Here is a 17,361-nt window from a genome sequence, read left to right as displayed (position 1 = left end):
ATTTTTGTTAATTACCTTGGTAATAAGTAAATGAGCTTGATCGTGCACAGTGGGCATGTCGTGCACCCCTTAGCGTCATAGCTTCTGCACGCCCACCGCTTCCTCCAAGCCCTCCTCCTCCTGCTTATTCACGACGGTTTCTATTGAAAGTGCGTGCGCTTTAGCGCTCCCTCCGGTGCACTACTGTGCATGCTTCAGCTCGCAATGTTCTTTATGGGAAAATGGCGCTGGAGCGTGTGCAGTAGCGTGCCGGAGAAAGCTTTCAATAGAAACCGCTGTGGGCGTGCAAAAGCTATGAAGCTAAGGGGTGCACGACACGCCCACCATGCACGATCAAGCTCATTTACATATCGATTACCAAGGTACTTAACAAAAACGGGGGGGGGGTGTCTTTTTACAAACTAATAGCAGCACCTGAATAGCCTTTTTAAAGGCTATTCAGGCATATATTTAGCTCATAACCCAAAAATCTGCTGATAGAGCCCCTTTAACCCCAAAAAAATCTAAAGGGAATCATATGCAAAATCAGTGTAAAAAATTTGTATAAAAACAACGTATACTGCTGAAATTGTGCACAAGGAAATTGGTGTTCATCACATCAAAGAGTTAGAAATATGTATTACATACCCAGTACTCAAGTTAAAATACAATAAGTAGGGATCAACAAGACAACAGCGTGCTTGAATAGGGCATATGCATAGAAAAAAAACTGATAAACCTATGAATAATTAAGGTGCCTATTGAATAATACAAAAAGAAGTATGAAGTTATAAAAACTGAATGAGAGTCATATAGTTGGATCAAAGTGACATAAATATATGCAAGTAATAGCAAATTACGTCACAATTGTGGTTAAATGAAGCAACTGAAATCAGGTGCTTGATAAAACACCAATATAAAGTTATAGTAAGGAAGAGAACATACCCATAATGATAGATGGTATAGATACCTAGCAGGAGCAGACCCACCCTCCCTCCCCTACGCGCGTTTCGGCTGTGATGTGCCTTCCTTCCGGACCAAAAAACTCCATCTGAACTTACCCTAAAATGGTACGTGTGGCCCTGGAGTCTATGTACTTCTATCTACTTCTAATTAGCTCTTTGTGTTATTGCTGATAGGACATTTGTTATGATCTGAGGATCTCTGACCATGGACTGGCCCCTGACTGATAGCTTCTCGGTCAAGCGTAAGAAAAACACAAAAGAAAAACAAAAACTAGAGTAATGAGCGGTTTAGAATAACTTGTGTGTGGATACTTCTAATTCCTGCCTTGCAGTGACCTGAGTGGGCGCGAACACAGCCGAAGAAATAACTCGCTTACAATTAAACAGAAACACCTATATTTTTTTACATTTAGAAATGAGAGATAGATACAGGGAAAGCTCTCCCCTCAGTTGTCCGACTGGATTAATGGTGAATATGAGGGAACACAAAGTTTAGAGCACAAAGTAAACATGAAACACAGCAATACTGACACTATGCGAAGGGATAGGAAAAACAGAAAAAAGTCCAAATTCCAAGAAGTAAAAAGACTAGGGTTCACTGCTTGGAAAAACCGGAACACTATGCTTGGAAATATGTGCTCAATACTTAGCAAAAAATCCTGATAGTGTGAACAGGAAGCAAGGTAAGCTGAATGGTCCAGGATTCAGACACAGATGAATGAAGTAGTTTCAGGCAGACAGATCATTTCAGGAACACTGGAAAGTGGAGTTTAAGACCGGCATCTGACAGCATGCAAAGCGGAATTAAATAGTCAAGAGCAGGAGTAACCAGAGAGGGGATTGGAGGCAGAACCACCCACAGCCTGTAATGAGTTCTCAGCACTGCAGAGGACTTAACCCCTTCTGAGGCAAAAACACGCTACAGCACTGACCCACAATGCAACTCACCACGTGATCCACGCATGACTGCTACCACAGAAATCGCATGCCCAGTGTGAACATTCACCTGCAGATGATTTATGTGCCAAATGCCATTCAGAAACTTTGCGCCTGAACCTAACAGGCTGATGCTAGGTTCACACTAGTGCCTGGAGTGCGTTCTCAGCTTTCCGTCTTCTGCATGCAGACCGGGTCCGGCCGTGAGCGCCAGTGAGCGTTTTCTGCTCTCCGCCGCGAAACAGTTTTTTTTAAAATCGGACACAGAATACTGCATGTCCGACTCTGTGTCTGGTTTAAAAAAAAAACGTTTTGCGGTGGAGAGCATAAAACGCTCACCGACGCTCACGGCCGGACATCTTTCAAACCCATTCAAATGAATGGGTATGAAAGAGTCCTGCAGGTTTCCGTCTCCTGCTCAGTTTTGTGCAGGAAACGGAAACCTGCAGAACGGAGACCAGGCGCAGATGTGAACGAGCCTTTAGACTGCAAAGACCGGGTCATAACAACATTACTTATAGGCAGCAAGTAGCATTCTTGGTTACGCTTAGACTTCTCTTTCTATGGGTAGAATATGCAAATCTGTCTTCCATGATGTAATTAGGCAGTCAGGTGCCTCAGTGTTGCAAACCGATAGAGGGCGCTCACTGGAATGTGCAAGCGTGTCTTCCCTGATGTAATTCAGAGATCTTTTAAGCTGCATCATAAATTGGATTTGCAGTCCAGTGTTCCTATATCATGGTCACTTGGGATCAGCTATTTGTTTGCTATTTTACAGTTACTCTTGGCAGAATTTCATGTATAGAAACCAGTAGTGGTAATAATTGATGGAGGGGAGGCAGACTACTCTGTATTGTACATACTCCTACCTCAGGAAAAGAAGTAAAATGTGATGAAGCTACAATGGGGCTATTAGTAGCAGAAAAATTGATAAGACACCATGTATTAAGGCTTATACAACCAGGGAACAGATTGCCCAGCACAACCCTGTAGATATTTAAATTTTTGCTGAAGACTCCGATACCCTTTAAATGTGGCACTGTCATAGGATGTCAGTTTAAAATTTCAGCCACATAACTACTTATTCCTACATTACTTGATGTCGTTTACAGCTTGTTTTATTTTCTGTTTTACTATAATGTCACTTTATTTACAGATGATATATTGAACCTATTTTGCCGGGCATATCCTGAACCAAACACACCAACTATTTTGGATAATCTGAAGATATCTACAGTTATGAAGTGCCCACAGTCTAATCGATGTTCTCTTCATTTAGAAGTAGTTGGAACAGTATTTGTTAATGGTATGAGCTCTATTGTTTGTTCTAACACTGCCACTGTCCAGTAGTATTTTATATGCAATAATTAAAGATGAAATTCTTGTTTAATTCATGTATGTACCTGCCACATATTTAGTTCTTTGTGGCTGTGCCCTTAACCACTAGTATGATTTTAATTTCCCATTTTTGCTACATGGTTTGATGATGGGTGGTTTACTAATATTCATATTGATCCATTGGCTTCTGCAGCAAAAAATGCTGTGTTTCACATCGCCTGCAAAGTGGATGGGATTCTGGTCAATCCCATCCAAACATGGCTGAAAAAAATCTGCAGCGGAAATACTGCGCTTTCAAAACAATTGCGGTTTTGCAAATCACAGCATATCAATTATACCTACATAAGCGCTACCGTTTTCCTTATAGATATAGGGGCAGAAAGCCTGCAGGTGAAAACTGTGAAATTGCAAATAAAAATGCTGTGGGAAAAAATACAATGCTTTTCTGCTGCGTTTTTTTCCGCAACGTTTTATTTATTTATTTTTTGCTGCTCATCGCTACATAGGGCCTTAGCCTAAGTCCAAATACAGACTGCATGTATTTAAGGTGGAGGCTGGCATAGATGTGAGCCATAAGTTACACCACTTTCTGCCAAAAATTATAATAAATCCACCAGGCTGCGAGAGAGCACATGCCCACCTGCTAAGGCCTGCCCAAATACACACCCACATTTTGGTACAGTGCCATGAAGGGGGCACAAAAAGCCACAAAGTTACATATTTTGGTTCAAAATAAGCCATGTGCTAAAAGTTGCACCTTTTTATGTCAGTTTGAAATTATAAAATAAACCTGTGATATTACATCATATTGCATTAAAGGAGTTTTCTGGGCAATTTCTTTTTTTTTTTTTAATAAAAAAAAGGTCTGTTAGTGCTATCAATGGGTAAATAAGTTCACCCAAATACGTTTACCAGTGTTTTGAGGGATTTCTGGATTTCTCTGGGAGCTTATGGTGTCCTCTGCATTTGTTTACACGGGTAGCTTCCTGCTGTCTTAGCCTACAACTACCATGATGCATTGCAGTTCACTCAGATTCCCCCCTCTCACTTCCTCCCTCACAAGCCCCTCCCCATTTTCCTAGCTAACCCATGGACTACTAGTCCTACCTAACTAGCTAGCTAACTCAGTCCCCCAACCCCATCCCCACACCATCATACTTATCTGTCTTGAAGATGACTTTGAGGTGCCTCTGTCCCTTATTCTGCCCGCACCTGGGATCTGGAACTAGCACCTGTGCAATAAAACACTGGTAGAAGCCACGCATGCGCAATAGAACACTGCTTCTTTTTGCTTCAGCTAGCGTTCTATAGTGCAGGCGCAGACGCAGGCTCCGTTGTGATGAAATGACACCCAGCAGAAGAAATGAGCGTTGGTATGAGGGGGGGACATGGGAAGGAATGGGGAAGAGGCATACTGGTGGTTCTCCAGAAACAGCAAAACAGGCTTAGTGGTAAAGGTTTAATTTACCCTGGACAACCCCTTTTAAGCTACATATACACTGTACATGTACACTGAGCTGTCCACTTGTAGTAATTAGGGCATAAATATTAACACATTATAGGACAAAGTTTCAGTCTAAGAGAGACCTTCCTCAGGTTTAATCTGATATTGTGTCTAAGAAAACATATCGGCGTATTACACCAGCAAATGGTTTGTAAGAGTGCTCACCATTCTTGCCAACATTTGCTGCTGTAAGACGTTTTCCCGTCTTGCAAAAATATAGACAGAGATATATAATTTTTTTTCAGCATTGCAGTCTATGTAAAATGGAGGCTCTTTCATGCATCTGTCTGTATCTATTTTTTTGCTATATGTTTTGATTTTTCTTTTTACTTCAGAGTTACAATCCTTTGTGGAACCCACCCTATACAAAAGCAAAATATTGCATAAATATCTAATTTAGACCTAACCCAGAAGACCCTGGAGAAGACAAATGTATTTTATATTGTTTTTCTATATCTGTTTTATTACCTCTTCTACAATATATAAATAAGGAAAATATATAAATGTTTTATCATATAAGTTGATATCTTTCTAGATAAAATTCGAGGAGTGGAAATATGTTCTATGTCACTCAGCTCTCAACACAACCAATGTATGCACATAAGGTTTATGAAGCCTACACACAAGAAGTTGAAACATAAGGTAAATAAAAATGACCTTTGCAGAACTACATTTACAGTATGATATCACCTTGAGTTTCCCATTCATACATGTAGGAAGATGTAAACAGAACTGTTTCTAAGTGGGGGCCCTATTACAGATTTTGCATTGGCATCCTTGAGCTTCAAGTTATTCTTCTGGGTTGATCAATAATGAACACTTATCACATATCCACTGCATATGTGATATCTGTCTGATCTCTGGGATTCTGACTCCTGAGGCCCAACAGATCACAAAAACAGGGACCATGCATTCAGCATTTCAACGGAGATACAGTCTTGCATGCTGCTCAATTCCAAATAAAGTTCTCAGCTTTCCTCAGCAGTCTTACATACTTCATATCGAGTATGCAATACAGTGATCTCATTCAAACAGGCTCCATAGGGTCAGATTCTTGTGATTATGGGATAACCACTTTAAGTTTTATGCACAATGAGTCATGAACAATAATACTATATTATCGTCATTTTTAATGCAATATGAAGGCTTAGTTTTATGGAAATTCCTTGTTATTAACCGAGTGAAATGCTACTATATAAAAAAAAACATAACTGATTATCAAAGCTTGTTCATTTATATTCTCTAATAGGATCAACCCAGGTGACTTTTCAACTAATCTAATAAAAAATCTTAATTACAAAAGACTGTACCATACTACTAACAGACATATGCTTAGGGTAGAAAAAGACAATGTGCTGTAGTTACTCAACACTTAATGCAAGTTATGTAATCAGGTTGTCTAAGGGAGCCTGCACACGGAGTTACGCTCCGCTCATTCTGAACATAAAATTCGTTCAGAATGAGCACATAAAAAACAGATCCCATTGATTTCTATGGGTGCCGGCATACGTCCGCTACCCATTGAAATCAATGGGAGGCTATTTTCCCTATTGCTTTCAATGTAATAAGCGCATATGCCGGCACCCATAGAAATCAATGGGATCTGGTTTTCACGTGCTCATTCTGAACAAATTTTGCGTTCAGAATGAGCGGAGCGTAACTCCGTGTGCAGGCTTCCTAAAACTGGATTTTTCCTATAAGGAAATGTCTTCTCTGTTCTTGGCAGTATGGGGAAATCCCAGAGATGACAAAAATTGGGAAGTAAATATGAAAGTAATCTAGTACATACTTGTCTAAAATTGTCAAGCTGACACATGTAATAAACACTTGCACATGTAAGGCATTAAGTAAATGGGAGCCTATTTTTAAAAGATTGCATGTTAAATGTGTACATTCCAGTTCCAGATACAGGTCCAGGCTAACTGCTTTGAAGTGGGTGTTTCTGAGCTTGTTTTTGTAACTATGAAGACAGTTCCAGACTACTGTGGCACTGAAATAAGTAAAGAATATCAAGTGGCAGGTAAGGCAATGCAACTGTTTGCCATCCAACATTTATAGGGTCTTCAGACTAAAAAATATTATTATTTGTGGATTTCCTCCCATACGCCAAAGACATACTAAGGGGAAAAAAATGTACATTGTGAGCCCTATACTCAGCAGTATGCTGAGTTGTATAGTGAGCTACAAGAATATGGCACTCGAGCATGCGCAGTAGCACTCACAGCAGAGCGTTACTGCGCATACCCGGGAGTTGAAAGCGCAGAAGCGAGACTGGATGGAGGATGGAGGCGGTTACAGCAAGTGAGGAGGAGGGCATGAAGGGAGCACAAGCAATGGAGGGGTGTGAAAGAAGTATGACTCAGGGGGGTGTTCGCTGGCCCTGGGGAACGCCCAAGGTGCTCAGTGAGCATCCTTAGCATATCGGTTGTACCAATGGGGCGGTCTTTTGAAAAACTAGTGGCAGCACCTGATTGATTTTAAAGGGGGTTAAGCGGCTGGACGCCGGCTGCATCCATTCATTCCTGTGGAGCGAGCTATTCGAAACAGCTGAATTCGCTCATCTCTACTTTTTAGTTTTTGTCTGATGCAAAATACAAGTAGTATTTTAGTCTTTTAAGTGAGAATATAATGAAATGTTGCGATGTTGTTTGTGTCAAAAATTGGTTCAGTTATTTTAAAAAATTATGTGGCCAACATTTCCTACAATAAAGTTCTCGAATGATTTAACTCCTGTGAGAATAGGTATGTTGTAAGGAGGGTGCTCCAAAGAATTTTAAACAGATATTCCCCTTTGAGGTTAAGGCTGCGGAAAAGACTGTGGTGGAAACCATAAATCATTGACTGATCCATCACACAATACACATCATCAGTCTCTCTTCGGCATTTATTGGGTTCACTTAAATATTTGCTGTTTTAATGGAAAAAAATAGAGCTGGATATATTACTGTTTTTCCTGTCTATTATGATGGAATCAGGGACAGACCCCCCCCAACAGAGCCTCCCACATAGACATTTACAGAGCCTAACCCAATGTTTTGTTGCTTACATTGTTGAAACTTGTTATTGACTATGCTTTGATACACTTGGCTTAAGATGCCAATTTGGAACATATGACTAATGTTTTCATTGAAATTTTTAGCAGAACATTATACGTTTGTCATGTGGGTGAAGAAAATGATGGAAACATTTATTTCCATGCTAAAGATATTTTGATTGTGTGGTATATAGAAAAATATTTTCCTGACCTGGGGGTAGGATATACACTGTATACATATACGTATTTATGTATAGTTATCTGTTCTCCATTCCAATCCAGTGTCACACTTATACTAAAAGCCCAATAATTCTGCTATAAACAAATAAATAAACAAACATATACCATATATAGGTACACTCTCTGGTGTAATTAACCCCTTAGCGACCCTTGACGTAACTGTACGTCATGGGTCGCATGGGGATGTATGGAGCGAGCTCACACGCTGAGCTCGCTCCATACATGGCAGATGCCGGCTGTATCATACAGCCAGGACCTGCCACTAACAGCAGCGGTCGGTGCCCGAGCCGATTGCTGCTGTTAACCCTTTACACACTGCGGTCAAACGTGACCGCAGTGTGTAAACGACGCCGGCGGCACGGGCGCCGCCATGTTTCCCCGATCGCCGCCCTCCTGAACGTCACATGAGGGTGGTGATCGGTTGCTATGACAGCCGGAAGCCTATTGAAGGCTTCCAGGCTTGTCTCTGCACGAGATCTATTAGACGATGCCAGAGGCATCGTCTAATAGAAGTGCTGCGATTTTCCTATTCACTGCAATACTGTAGTATTGCAGTGAATAGTATGAGCGATCAGACCCCCTAGGTTTCAAGGTACCTAAGGGGTCTGATCATAAATGTAACAGAAGAAAAAAAAAAGTTTTTAAAAGTATTAAAAAAATAAAAAAAATATAAAAGTTCAAATCACCCCCCTTTCCCTAGATTAGCTATAAAAGTAATTAAAGAACATTAAACATAAACATATTAGGTATCCCCGCGCTCCAAAATGCCCAAACTATTAGAGTATTAAAACATTTATCCCGTACTGCGAACGGCGTAGCGGCAAAAAAAATAAAAACCGCCAAAAAGCGTTTTTTTCAACACTTTGCCTCCTATAAAAAATTGAATAAAAAGTGATCAAAGCATCAGATCTTTCCCCAAATGGTATCAATAGAAACGACATCTTGTCCCGCATAAAAAGACACAACAACCAGCTCCATACATGGAAATATGAAAAAGTTACAGGTGTTAGAACATGATGACACAATTTTTTTTTTCTATTTTGCAAAGTTTATCATTTTTTTAAAAGTATCAAAACATTTCAAATACTATATAAATTTGGTATCACCGCGTTCGTACTGACAATTAGAACACAGGTAACATGTCATTTGTACCAAACAGTGAACGCTGTAAAAATTAAACCCATAAGAAAATGGCGCAAATGCATTTTTTCTCCAATTGCACCTCATTCTGAATTTTTTTCCAGCTTCCCAGTACATTGCACAGCATATTGAATGGTGCCATTACAAAGTACAATTTGTCCCGCAAATAATAAGCCATCATGTGACTCTGTGAACTGAAAAATGAAAAAGTTATGGCTCTTGAAATGTGAGGAGGGAAAAACGAAAATGCGAAACCAAAACATGGCCTGGTCCTTAAGGGGTTAAATGGAAAATCACAAAAAACCACCAGGTACACAAGTTTAAGCAAAAATAGAAAAAAAGTTTTATTACATAAAATCCACATATAACAATACAACATATAACATTTCAAAAGAAGGGAATAGAGGGGGCAACTGAGTTACCCAATAAATAGGAGTGAAAATGGGAAAAATGGAAAGTATGCACATGAGAAATGAATTGATATAATTAGCAAAACCATAGGCCCACAAATATATATGGAGCAGTGGATATATAACAAATGTAGCACAACAAAGCAAGGTGTATTGCTATAATAGCAAAAGTAACATGCCACAGTTGTACATCTCCTACAGAACTGTGATAGACATATAGGCCCATGAGTGGTGCAAAAAATACATGATTACAATAATAGTAGCATACAGACCGTATAGGCCAAAAGGCCAAATGTCCCAATCCACTCCACTCCTGGGTGTGGAGTGGATTGGGACATTTGGCCTTTTGGCCTATACGGTCTGTATGCTACTATTATTGTAATCATGTATTTTTTGCACCACTCATGGGCCTATATGTCTATCACATTTCTGTAGGAGATGTACAACTGTGGCATGTTACTTTTGCTATTATAGCAATACACCTTGCTTTGTTGTGCTACATTTGTTATATATCCACTGCTCCATATATATTTGTGGGCCTATGGTTTTGCTAATTATATCAATTCATTTCTCATGTGCATACTTTCCATTTTTCCCATTTTCACTCCTATTTATTGGGTAACTCAGTTGCCCCCTCCATTCCCTTCTTTTGTAATGTTATATGTTGTATTGTTATATGTGGATTTTATGTAATAAAACTTTTTTTTCTATTTTTGCTTAAACTTGTGTACCTGGTGTTTTTTTGTGATTTGCTATAAACAAATAGCTAAAAGATTATTCGCATCTTGGCAAATCCCTTCAGAAATAGAAGTAACAGATGGAAAAAGCGAACTGCTCCTTAGGGGGCGTTCACACTACCGTTGGTGACTGTCAGTAGTGTCTGTAGCTATTGTCCATTACAAGATTTTAGCAACGGACACTAACTGAATCGTCAGTAGTCTGATAAAATTTCCATTAATTTCAATGGGATTTTATCTTGTGTTCGTTTGTGTCCGATTACACCAAAGTCCGTTTTTTTCCTGCGGACAAAAAAAATCATACACGCAGGAATTTTCTGTCCATTAAAAAAAACATACGGCAAGTGTCTGTTATTTTTAACATTGAAGTCTATGGGCAACAGACTTATAACAGACAGTAACTGATAGGTTTCTGTTTTTTTTTTTTTTTTTTTTTTTTTTATACGGATACCTTCAGAACAGAATCCAAGGGTAGTGTGAGCCCTTCCTAAGTTCCAACCCTTAGAGCATGGTATTTGGGAACAGCTAAGCACTGCTGCTCTGTGGTGTTTTCATAAACAGGTCAAAAGGGAGCTATGCAAATAGTACATATAACTATGCTGTTTCCTTAACTGTGAAGTTCCGGAGACAATGTAGCTGAGCTGTGCTATACTTTCCATAGCTCACATTCACCTCTACAAGAATGATGGAAACAGCACAGACCAGCACTGCTTGGCTGTTCCCATAAGTCCTGCCCTTGGAGCAGTTATTTCCATCTTGGCAGATGGGAGTAACCCTTTTAGTATAAAATGTAAAACCACTAAACTTTCTAGTCCAAAAATACCTTTAGAATTGTATATTAAGCATTTATCCAATGGATTTTCCATAAATATCTCAGATAGGACTACCCTATGAGAACATTGTGTTGGTTACTGAAAAGAACAACTCTCTAAGTAGATGGGTTTATAAACCAATTGGTACTATATGTGTTTAATATGTAGAACTGTAAATGTAATTGTGACAAACACTTTATAATAAAGCATGTTTCATTTCTAGGTTGCCACGATATGGATGTCGGAAATAACATACTGCCCTGTCTAAGTAAGTTACAATGTGCTAAAGGCAAAAAGCTTCTCTCTAGATTCAATAAGAAATGGAGGTCATCCATTAAATATTGTATACCCTACCATCAGTAGTGCTTGATGTCATACATTATTGGAATGTAATGTGTTCAGTATCCAACAAGAGATTTGTAGTAAACCATCCCAACTCTTAACAAGTCAACAGACACGTACAATTACCTGATAGTGGATACATGTGGTTTTTATTGCCTGGAATACTCTTCATAAATGAGTCCAGTCTGTAATGTATGGTGCTCAGTTGCTATCATATATAAGAAAGTAATGTAAATATCTGTCTTTTATTTCAGCTGGGATATTAGATTACTTCGTCAATGAGGAAAAGAAAAATATAATTGTTTATGTTTCTAATATCCCGGAAGATTATGATTACAATGTGCGTTTATGTTTGAAGCGTATTACATGCCATGACACTGGAGCTCATGCCCTGGTTTGTACAATCATTTCTATATGACATTTGTATTGTTTTTAGTAAAATTTCAAAGTTACTGACCTTCATATTCTTATGAAGCAGCAGTCATCAGAACATTGTTATTGCTATGTACATTGTATATACTATAGACTATGGTTATGGTAACTGGTGGCTGTAGGGTATATTACACAGCATTACTGTTCAGCTGACTTAATCAGGCTTTGTCAGAGAGGAGACCTTTCTAGAATTAAGGGATTCTCCAAAACAGACGGTTGACTGGCTATTACTAATCTTAAAGAGGACATTTCACCACCTTCACTAACTCCTACTCTTGGCATTCTTCAGTAGACATTCACCACTGATTTTGGCGCAGTTGGAATCTTTCTTTAGCCCCCATAGTTTCTGAGCAACTGTAGTTGTTACATTCAGCACCATATGCTAGTTACACTCTCTACTATCAGGTGTTAGGATAGCAGATGCAGTTTCAGAGCCAAAGTAAGAACCAGTACTAGATATACCGATTAAAATGGTTAACATGGTGCTGTGTGTCCAACACCACCCGGGCCGCACCAACTCCAACCCCACAGTGGTGTGCACCAGACCCCCAGATGGTGGGGATCGACTTGGATGCACTGCTGGGCAGAGAGGTACAGGTTGGGAAACGCCAAACACACAGCGCACAACAAATCACGACAAACCAGACACTGTGACTCTAACCAGCAGACGTTTAGGGTTGCAGGTTTGGTCCAGGGATCCAGAAGGCTGAAGCAGGTGGTCAGCAGGTGGCGGCATAGAGTAAATCGTAGTCGTATGGTCCGGGTCATCAGCAAGAGGGCAACGCAGTACAGAGGGAAATCAAAGTGGAACATCAGGCAGGCTGAGTCGGTAATAGGAACGGTAGTGTAGTACAAAGCAGGGTTCAGGGAGCACAGGTCTAGAGGCAAGCCAAGGTCATTAACAGGAACAATGTTTTATGTTTCATTGTATTCTCATATTTCAATTTTCTGTGTATAGATACTAAAGGACAACTCCACAAAGGCTGTCACTTTGCCATTTTCTGAAATTTTACCATGCTTGTGCATTGAGGTAATTTTCTAATTATAAATGTTTAATATAGAACAATTTTAATAAGATGTGTTTTACTTTAATGTTACCTTAAATTCTGAAGTTCGGATATGACTAATTTGGTATATTTCCCCTTTTTTTCCCATTTATGTATATATTACAAAACATGTAAAATTCTCAATTTTCATTAGTTACCCCACTGTTCTTTCACAGTGCCAGTAAGTCCTACTTTACCACAGATAACCACATCCTGTTTTTCCAATGTGGTATCTTTACTTTGTGCTGAGTTATAGATTGGATGCTCAGACAAAGTTTGATACATAAGTACTCTATGGAAAAAATATGTTATTTATATATTCATTTCTCTCCCTCAAAGTTGTATGATATATATATATATATACTAGCTGGTACCCGCGACTTCATCTGCGGTGATTGTAGAAGTGGGTATATACAGGCGCGGGTAAGGTTTTCGTACTGTGTATAAGGGATGGGATATAAAATGTAACTGTGTATCTTGTTTTTACTGTAATTCTGAGAGCACATGAGACTTCTGTGTTGAATGTAATTTGTATTTCAGCCGCTATACGGTGCTGGTATAAACTGTACATAGTGTCTTTGGGACAGAGGTATTTCAGGTTAATATACTTCGATATACGACATTGTATGAGTTGTTATTTTGCGCCAGTACATGTAAGTTTTGGGCACAGGATACTCTTGAGCAAGCCACATAAAGTCTGGCCCTGTGCATGACAGTTTAGTAACTCCATGCGCCTCTTATTAATAGCAATTAACCCCATCATGTCCCTCACATTAACCCCTGTGTAAGAGTTACTGATAGAGATGAGCGAGTACTGTTGGGACCAGCCGATCCGAACAGCACGCTGGCATAGAAATGAATGGACGTAGCCGGCACGCGGGGGGTTAGGCGCGCCGGCTACGTCCAAGCGGAAGTACCAGGTGCATCCATTTCTATGGAGCGTGCTGTTCGGATCGGCTGATCCCAACAGTACTCGCTCATCTCTAGTTACTGATATGTGAGAGACTTGGAGGTAATAATTAAGTATCTTCATTATTGAGGTCTTTTATTAGTCCCTCCATATGTCTCACATATTAGTAATCTTTATATGGGGCACACAGGGATTAATATGAGGGACATGATGGGGTTTATTCCTATTAATGTGAGGCACACAGGGGTTAATATGAGGGACATGATGGGGTTTATTCCTATTAATGTGAGGCACATGGAGTTACTAACACTAAACTAATAACCCCAAATGCCTGACAGTAATGAGAATAGGAAGTAAAGGAAGGGAGCTGGGTGTTTCTTACTTTCAGTTTGCTAGCAGCTTCGGCAGGAGCTATCACTATAGCAGGCAGGCAGAGACTTGAGCGATTAAGCTCCACCCCCTGGGTTTCCTGCACACCTCGCAAAGGGGAGTGTCCTTATGCCTTAGCTATAGCACAGCACTGAAGAGACTCAGACTTCATTTAACTCTTGCAGGTCCTGTGCTGCTGGTGTGCCAGTGAAATATGGCAGGAGTGCCACTCTTGGCACGTGTGCCAGGGGTTGCTGACCTCTGCTGTAGAGGGTAATCTGAATTTTGTGGCTTGCTATGGTCCAAAGTGTGTGAGATTGCAGAGATAGTGATGTGAGTTTGGGTTTTGTGGGGGTCCTGGGAAAAACGTATGTGCGCTATTGTGACAAAAAGTAGCCTATTGCGCAATCGAGTGTAGTGACTATGTTTGTGGAAAATTTCAGCCAAATCGGTGGAGCGGTTTTTGCGTGATTGACCGCCAAACATCCGAACATCCAAAGTCACAAACCCACAAACATTTCACATTTATAATATTAATAGGATATATATATATATATATATATATATATATATATATATATATATATATATATTAATATTTGTTCATACAGAAAGGTCTTTTAATAATGAGATTTTTTTAATCCTTAAAGGGGTGGCCAGTATTTCCTGACGCGAGAAGAACAAGGCTTTGTCCGTTTAAAAATGGCAAGTATAACAAACTAAAGTATTGCCCATGATACATTTGGAACTTGTACCATATATATGTAATGCTTGAGAATGATCTGTTTGCTATGCAGAGCACAAATCCTATGTTTTGATACTGTATTTAAGGATAGAATAGATATGATCAGTAACTGTCTATAACGCTTTGATATCAGTCCACAGTATCTTCTTCACAGTAACAGGGTATTACATCTTACACTTCAGTTTCCATGTAAACCACTATACAAACAATAACAAGGGAGTTATCACATCTCACCCGTCCTTTAGCAGCTGTTTTCAGAGGGCAATATAGCAGTGTTTCTCTGTATTTCTTAGCTAAGTAAACTTTAACTCAAGTAAAATTTCCTTTACGTATGTCCAAGGTGATTTTCATATAATGTACTGTGCATAGAAAGCATAACAATGAGGCGGTGCTAGTATTCCCTATAGACATAGCATGAATCACCAAGGCTACATGTGTCACAGGTTAAGAACGTATGCCAAATTGGAATTTCAGCTTATTGAGTAAGTTGCTTAGAGAGCAATAACATATTAGCGTGTTTTAGATGTTGTTACATCAGATGTGGATTGGAACATCTTGGATTAAAAGTCAAGTCAAATGTGCATATGATAGATTCTTGGCAAATATATGCAACTATCAACTGAGAAAGATTAGATGTGTGTATGTATCTAAGAGGCAAATGCAGGGAAAATCTATATTGGTAATCAAAAAGAAGAGAGAGAGACGGTTTCATTTTTTGTTTGTTTGCTTGGAGCCATGCAAAGCTTTTGTTGGCGGTTTCATAAGATCTGGTGGCAAGAACAGTATAACTAGGGTTATCTTTTCCAGCGGGATCGAGATCGGAGGTTATCTCAAGATCGGCTCAACCCTAAAAGTGACTTTTCCCATAGAGAAGCATTGACTAGGGTTGAGGATTGGGTTCGGAAAGGATCGGATTCCGATCGGTGATCGAGCAAATTTCACGATCGCGATCAGGATCGAGATCGGCTGGAAAATGATCGGAAATCGGATTTTAAAATTGATCTTGAAATCTCAAGATTGGCTCAACCCTAAGTATAACATAAAGCACTTTTACTGATGTCAAAACACCAAAGTATCAACACATACCCATTAAAAGTCAGTTAGGTCTATTGTGTAGCATTGGGATCCGATGTATGACAGATCCAGAACAGCCTTATCACTGTTATAAACGAAACCATTATGTGAACAGAACCTTAAAATGTTCCAGTACTCCAGCATGTAGAACTTTATGTAATATTATAGAATTGTTAATTTTGAATTTTTTTTTTGTCATATTTTTTCTTTAAATACATTTTGCTGTTTAACTTATGCTTACGATGACTTGTGATGTAGCCTTATAAATTTTCTAGAGCTTGGAGTGCTGATAAATGCAGATCAAGAATGAAACTTCACCCATTACCCACATTCTAACCTTCATTCACCTTAAAGGGGCTCTATCACTGGATTTTCGCTATTTTAGATAAACATATGCCTGAATAGCCTTTAAAAAGGCTATTGAGGTCCTGCTAATCTATACAGAGCAGGGGCTTCAGCTCCCTGTGTCTATCATAGCATAGATCTACTGTGCACATGGAGATTTATGGTAGACACAGGGAGCTGCAGCCCCTGCTCTGCATAATCACTACTTAGAAGATGACGAAGGACCTTGTAGTGACGTCATCACAGGGACAAGCCAATCACAGAGCAGTAGTGACGTCATCACAGGTCCTTTTCCAGAAGCAGGGAAGAGACAGTCGGAGGCAGTGAATCGAAAGCAGGAGGAGGGACTTACATAGAAGAACCACAGAGGAGGGCGTGAACAGAGTATGACGTGAGATCTGCACGGGAACGCCTATGGTGCATAGTAGGGCTCATTTACATCAACGTTTAAAAGGTAATTAATTAAAAGGGGGGGTCTTTTAACAAACAATTAGCAGTACTTGAATAGCCTTTTTAAAGGCTATTCAAGCATATGTTTATCTGAAATAGCGAAAATTTGGTGATAGCCCCTTCAACTAATTCTCAAACTCTTGCAGCTAAATTCTGGCAAAAGACTTCTGCATATATAAGGGAGAACCTTTAGACATTTTCTTTACAGTCCCTGCAAGGTGGATGGGATTCTAGTGAACAAGTTCATTTAGGTTTGAACTTGTTCAGATAGAACTAGAAGTTAAATTATTATACTTTGGGGAACCCAGAGAATAATAGGTGGAAGCCCAGGGAAGGTGTAAAAAAATAACTAACATTTATACTCACCTTACCTTACTTCTTTTGGGCCTCTGCCTGGCATCCATAGTTCTCTCTTGGATCCTGGGTGATGTCATGTGTCTGGAGTCACCGTTGAGGCCTGTGATTGGGCCTCAGTAGTCACATTGGGCATGCCGAGCCTCCTGATAAAAAGAACCCAAAGAATAATAATTTCACTTTCATTTCGAGGGCGACA

At 39.6% G+C, this 17,361-nt stretch overlaps 1 protein-coding gene across 1 annotated transcript in view; it reads left to right on the top strand.

Annotated features, from left to right (window-relative positions):
- IL17REL (interleukin 17 receptor E like) overlaps positions 1–17,361 on the top strand; it is a 97,082-nt gene that overhangs the window by 14,037 nt on the left and 65,684 nt on the right. The window contains exons 3-9 of the mRNA XM_075273437.1: positions 3,037–3,186; positions 5,258–5,364; positions 6,628–6,742; positions 11,319–11,363; positions 11,692–11,831; positions 12,828–12,899; positions 14,845–14,899. Of these exons, the coding sequence (XP_075129538.1) occupies positions 3,037–3,186; positions 5,258–5,364; positions 6,628–6,742; positions 11,319–11,363; positions 11,692–11,831; positions 12,828–12,899; positions 14,845–14,899 (684 nt within the window). The remainder of the gene's footprint in view (positions 1–3,036; positions 3,187–5,257; positions 5,365–6,627; positions 6,743–11,318; positions 11,364–11,691; positions 11,832–12,827; positions 12,900–14,844; positions 14,900–17,361) is intronic.

The sequence above is a fragment of the Leptodactylus fuscus genome, chromosome 5 (genome assembly GCF_031893055.1).
Source record: "Leptodactylus fuscus isolate aLepFus1 chromosome 5, aLepFus1.hap2, whole genome shotgun sequence".
NCBI lineage: Eukaryota > Metazoa > Chordata > Amphibia > Anura > Leptodactylidae > Leptodactylus > Leptodactylus fuscus.
The sequence above is the reverse complement of the archived record's forward strand: the minus strand, read 5'-3'. Positions and strand labels throughout refer to the sequence as shown.